Source organism: Bufo bufo, chromosome 10 (genome assembly GCF_905171765.1).
Source record: "Bufo bufo chromosome 10, aBufBuf1.1, whole genome shotgun sequence".
Classification (NCBI taxonomy): Eukaryota; Metazoa; Chordata; class Amphibia; order Anura; family Bufonidae; genus Bufo; species Bufo bufo.
Window position 1 is genome coordinate 39570908 of NC_053398.1, and position 16051 is coordinate 39586958.

At 47.7% G+C, this 16051-nt stretch overlaps 1 protein-coding gene across 2 annotated transcripts in view; it reads right to left on the reverse strand.

The window, feature by feature from the left end:
- Nucleotides 1–1578: 1578 nt before the first annotated feature.
- Nucleotides 1579–16051, reverse strand: part of B4GALNT4 (beta-1,4-N-acetyl-galactosaminyltransferase 4) — an 84740-nt gene continuing 70267 nt past the window's right edge. For both annotated transcript variants that reach the window (XM_040410316.1, XM_040410317.1), the window contains one exon: nucleotides 1579–2756. In XM_040410316.1, the coding sequence (XP_040266250.1) occupies nucleotides 2639–2756 (118 nt within the window). In that variant the 3' untranslated portion in view covers nucleotides 1579–2638. The remainder of the gene's footprint in view (nucleotides 2757–16051) is intronic.

A 16051-nucleotide genomic window follows, 5' to 3' on the forward strand; every position in this document is an offset into this window, starting at 1 on the left:
AGGAGACGAGCCTCCTCATCTCAGAGCGCCTGCGCAGATTCAACACGGGCGCGCGATTTTTGAAATGCCGACAGGGCTGGCCGGAGGAGGAGATCCCGTCTGGCCCTGTCAATCAACAAGAGGAGGGGGCGGATTTCTGCAGCAGCTACCAGCAAGTAGCCGCCCTACTTGCTGGTAGAGACCGGATTTGCATATGATAAAACTTCGTTTTTTGACTAAACTGCTGGATCAAAGTAAGGAACACTATTATATTTTAATATATCGCTATATAACTAATTTAACTAGCCCAAAAAAAAAAAAATCACTTTAGTGGGGTGACAGAAACCCTTTAAAAGGGAACCTGTCACCAGTTTTATGGTGTCCTAACTAAGGGCAACATAAATAAGTGACTGATTCTCTTAGCACAATACTGGGTCACTTTCTTTAATTGACCCAGTCAATCTGCCAACATCTTGTATTGAAAAGCTCCAGGTGATAATGATGAGTCCTGAATATTTCTGAGCTCCTGACTCTCTCCGCCCACCCGCTGCTGATTGACAGTTATTTTCCATATGAATCAGCAGCAGATGGGCAGGGGAGTGGCTATAGCCGTTAATTAAATAAACGCTGGACCCAATGACATCACGCTGGACTCAAATCAGCTCATTAGCATGCGGCATCTTTGTGTGTATATTATGAGGTAACCATCTGTCACACCAGTAAGTGAATACATCTAAGGCACTTTTTAGTAGTTAATGATTGTATATAATTAGTTAGATTATAATCAAATATCCACATGACAGGTTCCCTTTAAGGGGTTGTCCTGGCATCTATACGGATGACCCATCATCAGGATAGGTCATCAATATCAGATCAGTGGGGATCCAACACCCGGGACCCCTGCCGATCAGCTGTTTGAAGAGCAAATGGCGCTTGCTTCCTGTTCATTACACTACACATTGTCTCCTTTTGGAGAAGTGATGTAGTGTAAATGACAAGTACCGGCTCCATTCAAGTGAATGGAGCGAGTACTTGTCATTACACTGCACCGCCAAATCTTCTGAGACGGTATACAGTGTAATGGAGCGCCGCTGACTCCTCGTCAAACAGCTGATGGGCAGAGGTGCCGGACCCCCATCGATCAGATACTGATGACGTATCCTGACAATAGGTCATCAATATAAATGGCAGGACAACCCCTTTAAAAAGGAATATGTCAGCAGCGACCTCCCTATCCAACGCTGTTTTTGTTTAGTTGATCTGAGGCTCAAAGACACCAGTAATTGGCTCCAATGGTAATGTGTTGTCAATGTGACGTCAATGCTGCAGCCAGATAAATAGAGCCCGGCCAGGAGAACCAGAGCGACAGTGCGTGATCTGTCAAGTACTTACCAGTTCTTTATCCCAGCCGATCCCAAGGGTGGTCCAATTTCTTCTGGAAAACGGACATCCTCTTTATAAACTCGCTGCCAGCTGACATGGTTTGAGATAAAAATCACCAAGAGGCAACAATAAAAGCCAAACTGAAAATTGGTTTATTTTAGTTCAAAAAGAAAACAAAAAAAATATTTAAAAACTTCTAGAAACCTCTTGCTACATTTTAATTTCACAGAAATCATTGTAAATGCTGAGCACGGCTGGACTTCTGCAGAAGATGACGACCGCACGTTCTGGTACTTTCTCCTTAGGGAAGCAGATTACGTGTAGAGCATTGCTACCTGGCGCCAGAGTCAAGGACTCCTGCACTAGACATTGCCTTTCCATAGAACCGGGCATAGGTCCAAATTCTAGTGAAATATTACATGTGAATATACCTTTAGATTTGGCATTGGGCCTTATAATAAATAATGCTACTAAGTGCAAATCGAGAGCTGCTTATACATTTGAGACCCTTCTTTAGGCTTGAAATTACATTATAACTTCAAGTGCTAAACATCAGTTACTATGCAGACTTTGCGCCGACCATCGCTAAAGGAAGGACGCGGAGAGGCGACACTCTAAAACGATGATATAGCACCAAGATACGGACAGTTTTAAACTGAGCAGTGAATATTTACTCCCTCATCTGCATTTAAACATACATTTGTAAAATGATGTTGTTACTCCTAGTTACTCCAGTGATCCCTTGGGAATAACTTACCATCTTCAATAAACAGGTAAAGAGGTCATTGATCGCCACCCAGTGGCCAGATGTTATACTACAGGAAATATTCCAACCACTGCAGTTTGGTTCAAGTACCCTTCTGCGTACACTATACAAACACATTTTCTGTTCTTACATGTGTAGAATACTGTTTGTCCCAAGACTTAAATGCATTTGATGTACGAGTGTAAACACGAACAGTAAAGCCTTTTGGCAGCAGGGCCCTGAGGGCTATTCTCCTACTAATCGGCTGCTCTGTATAGCAGACTCTGCTTGTGCACGACAAGTCTATCCTCCATTGAAGCAGCTGCATAATCTCATCAGTCATCTTCTGCAGAACATTGCAGCCTCCTCAGTTGACGGCTAGAGTAGCCTGCAGAGGGTGAAATGTGCAAGGGACAGGCTCTGCAGGTTACTCTTGGCAGTACCTTGTTTTATTGGACAGAACAGCCTCTGTGCAAACCACAAACTGAGGGAAAAGTCTCTCCATACAGGACTATGCTCAGAAAGTCAACTTCAGTCCTTGGCCGCGTTTTCCTGGCTCTGGGTGTTCCACATGCCTCTCTTGGAGTGATAGTAGTGGAAGAAGTTTCTCAGGCGCAGCCGCTCAACCTCCAACCCGTTCTGCAGCACCCTGCAAGAATTTCCAGATTTGGAGTTATTTCTAAAATTCTAGATGAAATGCCTAATTTAATAATATTCATTAAAAAGAAGCATGGCATTATTATTCACATCCCTGGGTTTAAGAAGAGCCCTTTAGGTACAACTTATGCCTAGTGTAGTCCACAGTGCCTCAGAGCAGAGTATCTGGAGCCTGAAGGTACATGTTCGACAGGTAGAAACCTACAAATTTACTGCATCAATGTCAGATAGGTGTGGGTCCCTATCGTTAGGATCTCAGCACTCAGACCCCACTGATCAACACACCTACTATGTCGCTATGACACAATAAAAGGTTTTCTGAGTACTCAGCGACCCTTTAAAGTCTGTCATTTCAGGTTTAGAGTTGAGCGAACACCTGGATGTTCGGGTTCGGGATCCGAACCCGATCCGAACTTCGTCCCGAACCCGAACCCCATTGAAGTCAATGGGGACCCAAACTTTTGGGCACTAAAAAGGCTCTAAAACAGCCCAGGAAAGAGCTAGAGGGCTGCAAAAGGCAGCAACATGTAGGTAAATCCCCTGCAAACAAATGTGGATAGGGAAATGAATTAAAATAAAAATTTAAAAAATAAAAATGAACCAATATCAATTGGACAGAGGTCCCATAGCAGAGAATCTGGCTTCACGTCAGCAGAGAATCAGTCTCTTCATGCCATAGCAGAGAATCTGGCTTCATGTCAGCGCAGAATCTGTATTCATGTCATAGCAGAGAATCAGGCTTCACGTCACCCACCACTGGAACAGGCCACTGTCACACATTTAGGCCCAGGCAGAGGAGAGAGGTCCCGTAACAGAGAATCTGGCCTTATGTCAGCGCAGAATCTGTCTTCATGTCATAGCAGAGAATCAGGCTTCAGGTCACCCACCACTGGAACAGGCCACTGTAACACATTTAGGCCCCGGCACCCAGACAGAGGAGAGCGGTCCCGTAACAGAGAATCTGGCCTTATGTCAGCGCAGAATCTGTCTTCATGTCATAGCAGAGAATCAGGCTTCACGTCACCCACCACTGGAACAGGCCACTGTCACACATTTAGGCCCAGGCACCCAGGCAGAGGAGAGAGGTCCCGTAACAGAGAATCTGGCCTTATGTCAGCGCAGAATCTGTATTCATGTCATAGCAGAGAATCAGGCTTCACGTCACCCACCACTGGAACAGGCCACTGTCACACATTTAGGCCCCGGCACCCAGACAGAGGAGAGGTTTATTCAACTTTGGGTTGCCCCGCAATATAATGGTAAAATGAAATTAAAAATAGTATTGAATGAGGAAGTGCCCTGGAGTAGAATAATATATTGTTAAGGGGAGGTAGTTAATATCTAATCTGCACAAGGGATGGACAGGTCCTGTGGGATCCATGCCTGGTTCATTTTTATGAACGTCAGCTTGTCCACATTGGCTGTAGACAGGCGGCTGCGTTTGTCTGTAATGACGCCCCCTGCCGTGCTGAATACACGTTCAGACAAAACGCTGGCCGCCGGGCAGGCCAGCACCTCCAAGGCTTAAAAGGCTAGCTCTGGCCACGTGGACAATTTGGAGACCCAGAAGTTGAATGGGGCCGAACCATCAGTCAGTACGTGGAGGGGTGTGCACAAGTACTGTTCCACCATGTTAGTGAAATGTTGCCTCCTGCTAACACGTTCCGTATCAGGTGGTGGTGCAGTTAGCTGTGGCATGGTGACAAAACTTTTCCACATCTCTGCCATGCTAACCCTGCCCTCAGAGGAGCTGGCCGTGACACAGAAGCGTTGGCGACCTCTTGCTCCTCCTCTGCCTTCGCCTTGGGCTTCCACTGGTTCCCCTGTGACATTTGGGAATGCTCTCAGTAGCGCGTCTACCAACGTGCGCTTGTACTCGCGCATCTTCCTATCACGCTCCAGTGTAGGAAGTAAGGTGGGCACATTGTCTTTGTACCGGGGATCCAGCAGGGTTGCAACCCAGTATTCCGCACACGTTAAAATGTGGGCAACTCTGCTGTCGTTGCGCAGGCACTGCAGCATGTTGTCGCTCATGTGTGCCAGGCTGCCCAGAGGTAAGGACAAGCTGTCCTCTGTGGGAGGCGTATCGTCATCATCCTGTGTTTCCCCCCAGCCACGCACCAGTGATGGGCCCGAGCTGCTTTGGGTGCCACCCCGCTGTGAACATGCTTCATCCTCATCCTCCTCCACCTCCTCCTCATCGTCCTCCAGTAGTGGCCCCTGTCTGGCCACATTTGTACCTGGCCTCTGGTGTTGCAAAAAACCTCCCTCTGAGTCACTTTGAAGAGACTGGCCTGAAAGTGCTAAAAATGACCCCTCTTCCTCCTGGGCCACCTCCTCTTCCATCATCGCCCTAAGTGTTTTCTCAAGGAGACATAGAAGTGGTATTGTAACGCTGATAACGGCGTCATCGCCACTGGCCATGTTGGTGGAGTACTCGAAACAGCGCAACAGGGCACACAGGTCTCGCATGGAGGCTCAGTCATTGGTGATGAAGTGGTGCTGTTCCGCAGTGCGACTGACCCGTGCGTGCTGCAGCTGAAACTCCACTATGGCCTGCTGCTGCTCGCACAGTCTGTCCAGCATATGCAAGGTGGAGTTCCACCTGGTGGGCACATCGCATATGAGGTGGTGAGCGGGAAGGCCGAAGTTACGCTGTAGCGCAGACAGGCGAGCAGCGGCAGGGTGTGAACGCCGGAAGCGCGAACAGACGGCCCGCACTTTATGCAGCAGCTCTGACATGTCGGGGTAGTTGCGAATGAACTTCTGCACCACCAAACCGGCTAGTCCCAGAGCTGCAACGAGATTTCGCCCATTATCGCACACCACCAGGCCGGGCTTGAGGCTCACCGGCAGCAACCACTCGTCGGTCTGTTGTTCTATACCCCGCCACAACTCCTGTGCGGTGTGGGGCCTGTCCCCCAAACATATGAGTTTCAGAATGGCCTGCTGACGTTTACCCCGTGCTGTGCTGAAGTTGGTGGTGAAGGTGTGTGGCTGACTGGATGAGCAGGTGGAAGAAGAGGAGGAGGAAGCTGAGTAGGAGGAGGAGGAGACAGGAGGCAAAGAATGTTACCCTGCGATCCTTGGCGGCGGAAGGACGTGCGCCAAACAGCTCTCCGCCTGGGGCCCAGCCGCCACTACATTTACCCAGTGTGCAGTTAGGGAGATATAGCGTCCCTGGCCGTGCTTACTGGTCCACGTATCTGTGGTTAGGTGGACCTTGCCACAGATGGCGTTGCGCAGTGCACACTTGATTTTATCGGACACTTGTTTGTGCAGGGAAGGCACGGCTCTCTTGGAGAAGTAGTGGCGGCTGGGAACAACATACTGTGGGACAGCAAATGACATGAGCTGTTTGAAGCTGTCTGTGTCCACCAGCCTAAATGACAGCATTTCATAGGCCAGTAGTTTAGAAATGCTGGCATTCAGGGCCAGGGATCGAGGGTGGCTAGGTGGGAATTTACGCTTTCTCTCAAATGTTTGTGAGATGGAGAGCTGAACGCTGCCGTGTGACATGGTTGAGATGCTTGGTGACGTAGGTGGTGGTGTTGGTGGTACATCCCATGTTTGCTGGGCGGCAGGTGCCAACGTTCCTCCAGAGGCAGAGGCCGAGGCGGCGGCAGCAGCAGCAGAAGAGGCCGAGGCGGCAGCAGCAGAAGAGGCCGAGGCGGCAGCAGCAGAAGAGGCCGAGGCGGCAGCAGCAGAAGAGGTAGCAGGGGGAGCCTGAGTGACTTCATTGTTTTTAAGGTGTTTACTCCACTGCAGTTCATGCTTTGCATGCAGGTGCCTGGTCATGCAGGTTGTGCTAAGGTTCAGAACGTTAATGCCTCGCTTCAGGCTCTGATGGCACAGCGTGCAAACCACTCGGGTCTTGTCGTCAGCACATTGTTTGAAGAAGTGCCATGCCAGGGAACTCCTTGAAGCTGCCTTTGGGGTGCTCGGTCCCAGATGGCGGCGGTCAGTAGCAGGCGGAGTCTCTTGGCGGCGGGTGTTCTGATTTTGCCCACTGCTCCCTCTTTTGCTACGCTGTTGGCTCGGTCTCACCACTGCCTCTTCCTCCGAACTGTGAAAGTCAGTGGCACGACCTTCATTCCATGTGGGGTCTAGGACCTCATCGTCCCCTGCATCGTCTTCCACCCAGTCTTGATACCTGACCTCCTGTTCAGTCTGCACACTGCACAAAGACGCAGCAGTTGGCACCTGTGTTTCGTCATCATCAGAGACGTGCTGAGGTGGTATTCCCATGTCCTCATCATCAGGAAAAATAAGTGGTTGTGCGTTAGTGCATTCTATCTCTTCCACCCCTGGGGAAGGGCTAGGTGGATGCCCTTGGGAAACCCTGGCAGCAGAGTCTTCAAACAGCATAAGAGACTGCTGCATAACTTGAGGCTCAGACAGTTTCCCTGATATGCATGGGGGTGATGTGACAGACCGATGGGCTTGGTTTGCATGCGCCATCTGTGCGCTTTCTGCAGAAGACTGGGTGGGAGATAATGTGAACGTGCTGGATCCACTGTCGGCCACCCAATTGACTAATGCCTGTACCTGCTCAGGCCTTACCATCCTTAGAACGGCATTGGGCCCCACCAAATATCGCTGTCAATTCTGCTGGCTACTGGGACCTGAGGTAGTTGGTTCACTAGGACGTGTGGCTGTGGCAGAACGGCCACGTCCTCTCCCAGCACCAGAGGGTCCACTAACACCACCACGACCATGTCCACGTCCGCGTCCCTTATTAGATGTTTTCCTCATTGTTCCCGTTCACCACAATTTTGAGAATGGCAAATTTGGGAATGCTTTTTCAACCCAGAACAAAAAGTCTGCTTTGACGGTCACTACAAATAACTTGACCAGCTAAAACTGTGCAGATTTGGTTGAATAGAGATGTGAGACCTGTTTTTTTTTGCGCTGTGTGACAGTTATAGGTTTAATCACAGAATGACACTTCTATCAGCACGCTAGCGTGCGTCTTAGGTTTTTCTGAATGACACTATCAATAACTTCAATGTAAGATTTTCTTTTTGGGATAGATTTCAAGTAGGCCTGAAATACCACAAACTAGTTATTTTCAGAATGGCAAATTTGGGAATGCTTTTTCAACCCAGAACAAAAAGTCTGCTTTTACGGTCACTACAAATAACTTGACCAGCTAAAACTGTGCAGATTTGGTTGAATAGAAATGTCAGGTCTATTTTTTAGGCGCTGGGTGACAGGCTCAACTTGCCCCTGATGTAATAAATGGCCAAAAAATAACCACACTGTTGATGGTTAAATGCACTTCGGTGACACAGGCTCAGCCTGCAGCTGATGTAGGATATAGCACAAAATAACCACACTATCGATGGTTAAATACACTTGGTGATAGCTCGTGCTGGCGCACTACAAGTCACAAAATGGCCGCTGATCACCCCAGAAAAAAAGTGATCTAAAAACGCTCTGGGCAGCCTCAAAAAAGTGAGCAAGTCAATAATAGCACTTCAATGATCCACAGCTGCAGATCGATCACAGAATGAAGTCTTTTGGAGGAGTTAATCTGCCTAATCTCGCCCTAACGTCGCAGCTGCAACCTCTCCCTATGCTTGAATCAGCAGAGTGACGTGCAGCGCTACGTGACCCAAGCTTATATAGAGGCTGGGTCACATGCTGCACTGTCCAATCACAGCCATGCCAATAGTAGGCAAGGCTGTGATGGCCTCTTGGGGCAAGTAGTATGACGCTTGTTGATTGGCTGCTTTGCAGCCTTTCAAAAAGCGCCAAGAAAGCGCCGAACACCGAACCCGAACTTTTACGAAAATGTTCGGGTTCGGGTCCGTGTCACGGACACCCCAAAATTTGGTATGAACCCGAACTATACAGTTCGGGTTCGCTCATCCCTATTCAGGTTAAGTCATGTATGCGTACTACATCTGGCAACGGCATGGAAGAAATTATATAGCAGTACGAAGCAGTGTAGCTGTGAATCCAGAACTGGGAAGAGACAGACAACTTACTAAAGCCTTTAACAATTTCTGTGTGTGTCTGTGTTCTGTCCCCCAGCTCACCACTCCTCCTCCTCCTCTCTTCCCTCTCTATGGACTTTAATGGGCTACATGTAACCTGATCCCTCGGTGATCTCATAAACCCCGTCATCTTAAGGTCCCATGCACACAACCTGCAAAATACGGATACCGGCCGCGTGCATTCTGTATTTTGTGGAACGTTATGTCCTGCCCTCTGTTAGAACGGTCTATTCTTGTCCACAAAACAGACAAGAATAGGACATGTTCTATCTTTTTTTTTTTTTTTTGGCGGGGCAACGGAATGTATATATGCGGGGATAGACAGCCCTTATAAACATAGACTTTGCTCAGGGAATCCTGTTTGATCCTTAAAAATCATGTTCGTAAAGAGACTAGAAAGACTTCAGGTCTTTCTCTGCCAAAGTGAAATTAAAGGGAGTCTGTCATCAGCATTTCACGTCTGTAACCCTTCCCATAGCTTTCAAGCATGCTTACAGTTAATAAAAACGTTACCTTTAGCATCAATCCTGGACTTATAAAACCGTCAAAAAACATCTTTGTAGCATATGCAAATGAGGGCTCGCAAGTGCCCAGGGGCGGCGTTACGCTCGTAGGTGCCCTGCTAGCTCAGCCTTTTCTTCGCTTCCCCCCGCCCCTTCCATCCCTCCGCCCGCCCATCCTTTCCCTCTGACCGCCTATCTACTAACTTGTTGTTTCGCCGAGATCCCGCACCTGCGCACTCAGTCCGTCGGCCGGCGCATGCGCACTGCGAGGCCCATTCCTTGTACGGCATCACAGTAATTAATGTGCATGCGCCGATGGACCGCCTCCTTTGTTGTGTTTTTTTAGCGCCGTTAGCCGACGCATGCGCAATAGTTACTGTGGTGCTGTACAAGGAATGGGCATCGCAGTGCGCATGCGCCAGCCTGAGTGCGCAGGTGCGGGATCTCGGCGAAACAACAAGTTAGTAGATAGGTCAGAGGGAAAGGATGGGCGGGCGGAGGGAAGGAAGGGGCGGGGGGGAAGAGAAGAAGAGGCTGATCTAGCAGGGCACCTACGAGGGTAACGCCGCCCCTGGGCACTTGCGAGCCCTCATTTGCATATGCTACAAAGATGTTTTTTGACGGTTTTATAAGTCCAGGATTGATGCTAAAGGTAACGTTTTTATTAACTGTAAGCATGCTTGAAAGCTATGGGAAGGGTTACAAACGTGAAATGCTGATGACCGACTCCCTTTAAGTTTCCATAAACTGCAATGGAAGAGTGTCTGAACCAATTAGTCACAAACATCCTCATGTACTGGTTTTCTTCTAGCTGTAATGTGTGTCTTGAGGACTGATGTTCTATTATAAGTATTTTTAGACAGATATTTTTATTACTTTGCTGAAAATATAATTTTCTCAGATATACGAGACTGGAAAAAAAATAATGACTTGCATCTGTCCTGCACTAATGAGTACTGGGTGCACTGCGCAGTAAATGTGTATTCTCCGATACATGATGTGCCACAAACATATGATAATTGGGAGTGCAACCTCTGGGGCTCCCACCCAAGAGGAAAATGTTGATCTTCCGACCCAATTTTGCAACACTGGGGGTGGAGATGCATTTCAACGAAGACGAGTGGATAGGTGGCCATGATGAAGATACAGTGAGGAACAGCAAGTTCTCCCACTTAGAAATCATGGAGGGGTCTGAAATTCACATTGTAGGTGCATTCCTACTCAGACAGAATAAAATAAAAAATATATATAAAAAAAAAAAAAAAAAAAAAAAAAAAAAAACAGGAAATCACATTGTATGATTTTTAAAGAATTTATTTGTCTTGCACTGCTGAACATAAGTATTTGAACACCTGAGAAACAGCAAGAATTCTGACTCTCAAAGTCCTGTTACTGTGCCTTTAAAAAGGTCTACCTCTACTCCACTTATTAATCTAACTTAGTAGCACTGTCTGAGCTCTTTAAAGACCCCTGTCCACCCCACAGTCAGTCAGACGCCAACTACTACCATGGGCAAAACCAAGGAGCTGTCAAAAGACACCAGAGACAAAATTGTGGACCTCCACAAGGCTGGAAAGGGCTACGGGGCAATTGCCAAGCAGCTTGGTGAAAATAGATGAACTGTTGGAGCAATTGTTAGAAAATGGAAGAGGCTAAAGACGACTGTCAGTCTCCCTCGGACTGGGGCTCCATGCAAGATCACTGATAAGAAAGGTGAGGAATCGGCCCAGAACTACAAGGGAGGAGCTGGTCAATGACATGAAGAGAGCTGGGACCACAGTTTTAAAGATCACTGTCGGTAGAACACTACGCCGTCATGGTTTCAAATCATGCATTGCACGGAAGGTTCCCCTGCTCAAGTCATCACATGTCCAGGCCCAGGGGCGTACATACAGGGGTCGCAGTTGCGACCGGGCCCGGCCGCCTGTGGACCCCTGGCCCCACGCTGCAGTAGTGCTGTGTGTGCTGCGCCTGCCTGTATAACCCGGGCAGCCGACCTGGGGCCCGCCGCCCAGTGTTGCGTTTCTGCGCTGCAGTGCCAGGCCAGGCCAGCCCTACCCTCCTTGAGTCTCCTCCCCCTCATTCTCCTCCCCTTGCGGGTGCAGCGTGCCTCGTCATTTCCTGTTGGGCAGCCGCACCGGACAGGACGTTTCCCTAGGCTGCGCAGGCGCACGACGACGCCGAGACGCAGCAGGGAGAAGGCGCCTTTCGTGTCCGCCTCCAGAGCGGAATGGAGGCTGAACGGAGGCAAACTGATGCATTCTGAATGGATCCTTATCCATTCAGAATGCATTGGGGCTAAACTGATCCGTTTTGGGCCGCTTGTGAGAGCCCTGAAACGGATCTCACAGGCGGACCCAGAAACGCCAGTGTGAAAGTAGCCTTAGGCTTGCAGCGTTTTGGTGTCTGCCTGGCGATGCGGATCCAAATGGCGACGGGGAGGGAGGCCCCATGGTTCAGTTTTGCACCGGGGCCCCATGGATTGTGTGTACGCCACTGTCCAGGCACGTCTGAAGTTTGCCAATGACCATCTGGATGATCCAGAGGAGGCATGGGAGAAAGTCATGTGGTCAGATGAGTCCAAAGTAGAACTTTTTGGTCTAAACTTCACTCGTCGTGTTTGGAGGAAAAAGGATGAGTTACAAACCAAGAACACCATCCCTACTGTGAAGCATGGAGGTGGTAACATCATGCTTTGGGGGTACTTTTCAGCGAAGGGGACAGGACGACTGCACTGTATTAAGAAGAGGATGAATGGGGCCATTTATTGTGAGATTTTCAACAACAACCTCCTTCCCTCAGTCAGAGCATTGAAGATGGGTCGTGGCTGGGTCTTCCAACATGACAACGACTCGAAGCACACAGCCAGGATAACCAAGGAGTGGCTCCGTAAGAAGCATATCAAGGTTCTGGAGTGGTCTAGCCAGTCTCCAGACCAAAATCCAATAGAACATCTTTGGAGGGAGCTGAAACTCCATGTTGCTCAGTGACAGCCCCGAAACCTGACAGGTCTAGAGGAGATCTGTGTGGAGGAGTGGGCCAAAATCCCTGCTGCAGTGTGTGCAAACCTGGTCAAGAACTACAGGAAATGTTTGACCTCTGTAATTGCAAACAAAGGCTTCTATACCAAATATTAACACTGATTTTCTCAGGTGTTCAAATAATTATGTTCAGCAGTGCAAGACAAATAAATTCTTTAAAAATCATACAATGTGATTTCCTGATAATTTATTTAAAATTCTCTCTCTGAGTGGGAATGCACCTAGAATGTGAATTTCAGACCCCTCCATGATTTCTAAGTGGGAGAACTTGCAAAATCGCAGGGTGTTCAAATACTTCTGTTCCTCGCTGTATATTGTAAACACATAAAATTATGCACACGACCGTATGTTTGTTCTGCATCCGATCTGCATTTTTTGCGGATCTGATTTGGACTCATTCATTTAACTAGGCCACAAACATGTTCTGTCCATATCTGTATGCATGTTCGGCAAAAAAGATAGAACATGTCAGTTTTTGTGGACAAGAGTAGGCCTTTTTATCATAGGGTGGGATTTATGGAATGGGTAAATGTGGAACGGAAGTCCAAGTTTTGAATATCCGCAATTTGTGGACCACAAAATAAATATGGTCGGGTGCACAGGGCCTTATCCCGCAAATCTTTCACCTGAACATATGCTGCTGTTTATGGCCATCTGTGTTCTGTACAAAAGGCAGGTGGTCATAAAACAACTGTGCTTGATGAATGTAAAACTACTGAGAATCTGGACTCTGAATCTTACACATTTTCTGCTTCATTTATTAAGCTGGTCAAACACGAAATAGCTGTCGGGAAAAAAAATAAAATAACAATGGTTCTCCCGATCCGACCATACATATGCAAGCTCGTTTCGGCCAAGCATGCATATGTAGGAATGTGAGAGTGGAGAAACCCCTGTCAGACTTCTTTGGCAGTGGCTAATCTTCCTGCTAATAAAAGGATTTGACTCCAACATGCCCAATCCTCATCTCCCCCGACATCAGTCCTCCGTGGAGTATTGGGAGCTCCCATACACATTAGATGGTCAGCTATACCCGCTGATTACATGTCTAATGTGTATGGCCAGCTTTACTTGGTAAGAGAGCAATTCGATTATACTAATTTTGAGCATTTCATACACTTTAGTAAGGGGGTATATGCAAATGGACTTTAAACAAGCTCTGCCTCTGATACCACCAGATGTAAGGCAGCTATCCTATAAGTCAATGTTCAACCTTTTAATAGGCCTTGAGACATGACTTGGATAATAATTAAGCCAGCATCTCATCTGCAGACAGCTGTTTCAGGGCGATTGCTCCTCATCAGCGCAGAGCAGAGAGAACTGGCTTAACTGGGTGAGAGGCTTAGGTCAGGATTTGGGGAATACAATATCTACTTATGGAGAGCTCCTTAAATGGTGTGAGGAATCCTATAGGCCAGACAACATTTCTCTGGAATTCTGGGAACAGAGTATGGAAATGAGCTCTTAACAAGCTCTGCCTATAATGCTACCAGATGTAAAGTGGCTGTCCTGTAAGTCAATGTTTAGCCTTTTAAAGACATGACTTGGATAATAAATAAGCCAGCATCTCATCTGCTGAAAGCTGTTTCGGGGTGATTGCTCCTCATCAGCGCAGAGCAGAGAGAACTGGCTTAACTGGGTAAAAGGCCTAAGTCGGAGCTCATTTGCATGCTCTCTTCCCAGAATTCCAGAAGAGCATTGCCTTGGCTATAAGACTCCTCACACCATTTAAAGAGGTTGTACCATCTTAGATATTGGGGGAATATCGCTAGAACCACGACCATGCCGTGCTTTGCGGTCTGCAAATTGTGGCTCTGCAAAACATAGATGCCGCCCGTGTGCGTTCCACAATTTGCGGACCAGAACGGGCGGCCCATTATAGAAATGACAAGAATAGTACATGCTCTATATTTTTGCGGGGCCGCGGAACGGAACAACGGATGCAGATAGCACATAGTGAGCTGCCCGCATCTTTTGTGGCCCCATTGAAATGAATGGGTCCGCACCTGTTCTGCAAAATTGCGGAATAGATGCAGACCCATTAATACGGTCGTCTGAATGAGCCCTTACGCTGTATCTGTAACTTGTGAGATGTGGAAACAATGTAACTCACCGTACTACGGTGTTTCTGTAGCTCCTATTCAATAGTATGGCGGCTACGGAAACAGCGTATCACTGACTGTAGGGAGGTAAGAATTCCCCTTTAGGGAGCAGAGTCCAGGTTTAATTTTTGTCCATACAAGAATATAGAGTAATTAGAAGGTATTTTTAGAAAATAAATTAACACAATGATTCAAAAGTAGGACAAGTGTCCAGTCTCCATTTATCCAACCGGCCACTTCTCTGAATGGAGGACCCAATGGTGACTAGCTGAACCCTGAAGATCTGCCGAATGAACCCCCCAGTGATGAGCCACTATCGCCAAGGGAAGCTTTGGGGAGCCACACATCTTCAGCAGTGCCCACTACAGGAGAAATATGGCACTGCATAAAGCTTATTCATACCACTGCACAACCATATAATACAGCGGTCCTTCAAGTTACAAGATTCATTTATTCCAGGACGACCATTGTTAACCTAAAAAACTAATTGTAACCCGAGAACATAACTCTATGGAAAACTAGCAACCGCTTACAAAACGTCAATAAGAAAGAGGATTAAAGAAAGACGGGCAGATGCCTATTACACAGAAAACAACTCCTAATAATATACAGAAGTCAGAGAAAGAGCCTCATTTATTTGGCATAAAATTATACTAAGGCTTAATGCACACGGCCATGTCCAAACAAAACACGGATACCTTCCATGTGCATTCTGTGTTTCATGCTACCATCATTAGAAAGGGTTATTCCTGTCCACTGTACTGACAAGAACAGGACACGTTCCATAGATTGTGGAACGGCCACATGGACCTGCATAAAGACTGGATGTGTGCACTGCCCCATAGAAATGTATCATAGTGCTATCTGCAAAAAATAGATAGCACACGGATTAAAAATACGGTCATGTGCATGAGTTTTAAAACCAGCACCTGGATCTGAATACTTTTGTAATTGCATGTAATAAAAATTTTTGCATAGCCACTGAGTTACTCAATAAAATGTGTCTGTACAGCGCCACCTGCTATTTGTTCGTTTTCTTATTTCACTGTCCACCTCCCTAAGGTGGACGCACATGCTCAGTTCCATCCTTCAGCTGCCTCCTGAGCTGTGATAGGCAGAGAGCAGCAGAAGAATGGACACGCCCCCTGAGCTGCAGCAGAATGGACACGCCCCCTGAGCTGCAGCAGAAAAGACACGCCCCCTGAGCTGCAGCAGAAAAGACACGCCCCCTGAGCTGCAGCAGAAAAGACACGCCCCCTGAGCTGCAGCAGAAAAGACACGCCCCCTGAGCTGCAGCAGAAAAGACACGCCCCCTGAGCTGCCAGCTTGATATAAATCTAGCAGAGCAATCGGAGCAATGAATGGGGAGATCTCTGGATTCATGTAAGGAACAGGACTGGTTTTAGCTTTGGTAGAAAGAGATCGTCATGCACTGCACGATATCTGATTTTTATTAACCCCTTAAGGACATAGGACGTACCGGTACGCCCTATTTCCCGAGTCCTTAAGGACCAAGGACGTACCGGTACGTCCTAACTTTTAAATCGGGATTCCGGCGCCCGAGGGGTTAAACGGAACGGGATTTCGGCTGAAATTCTTCAGCCGGCATCCTGTGACAACGCCAGGGGGGGTCATGTGA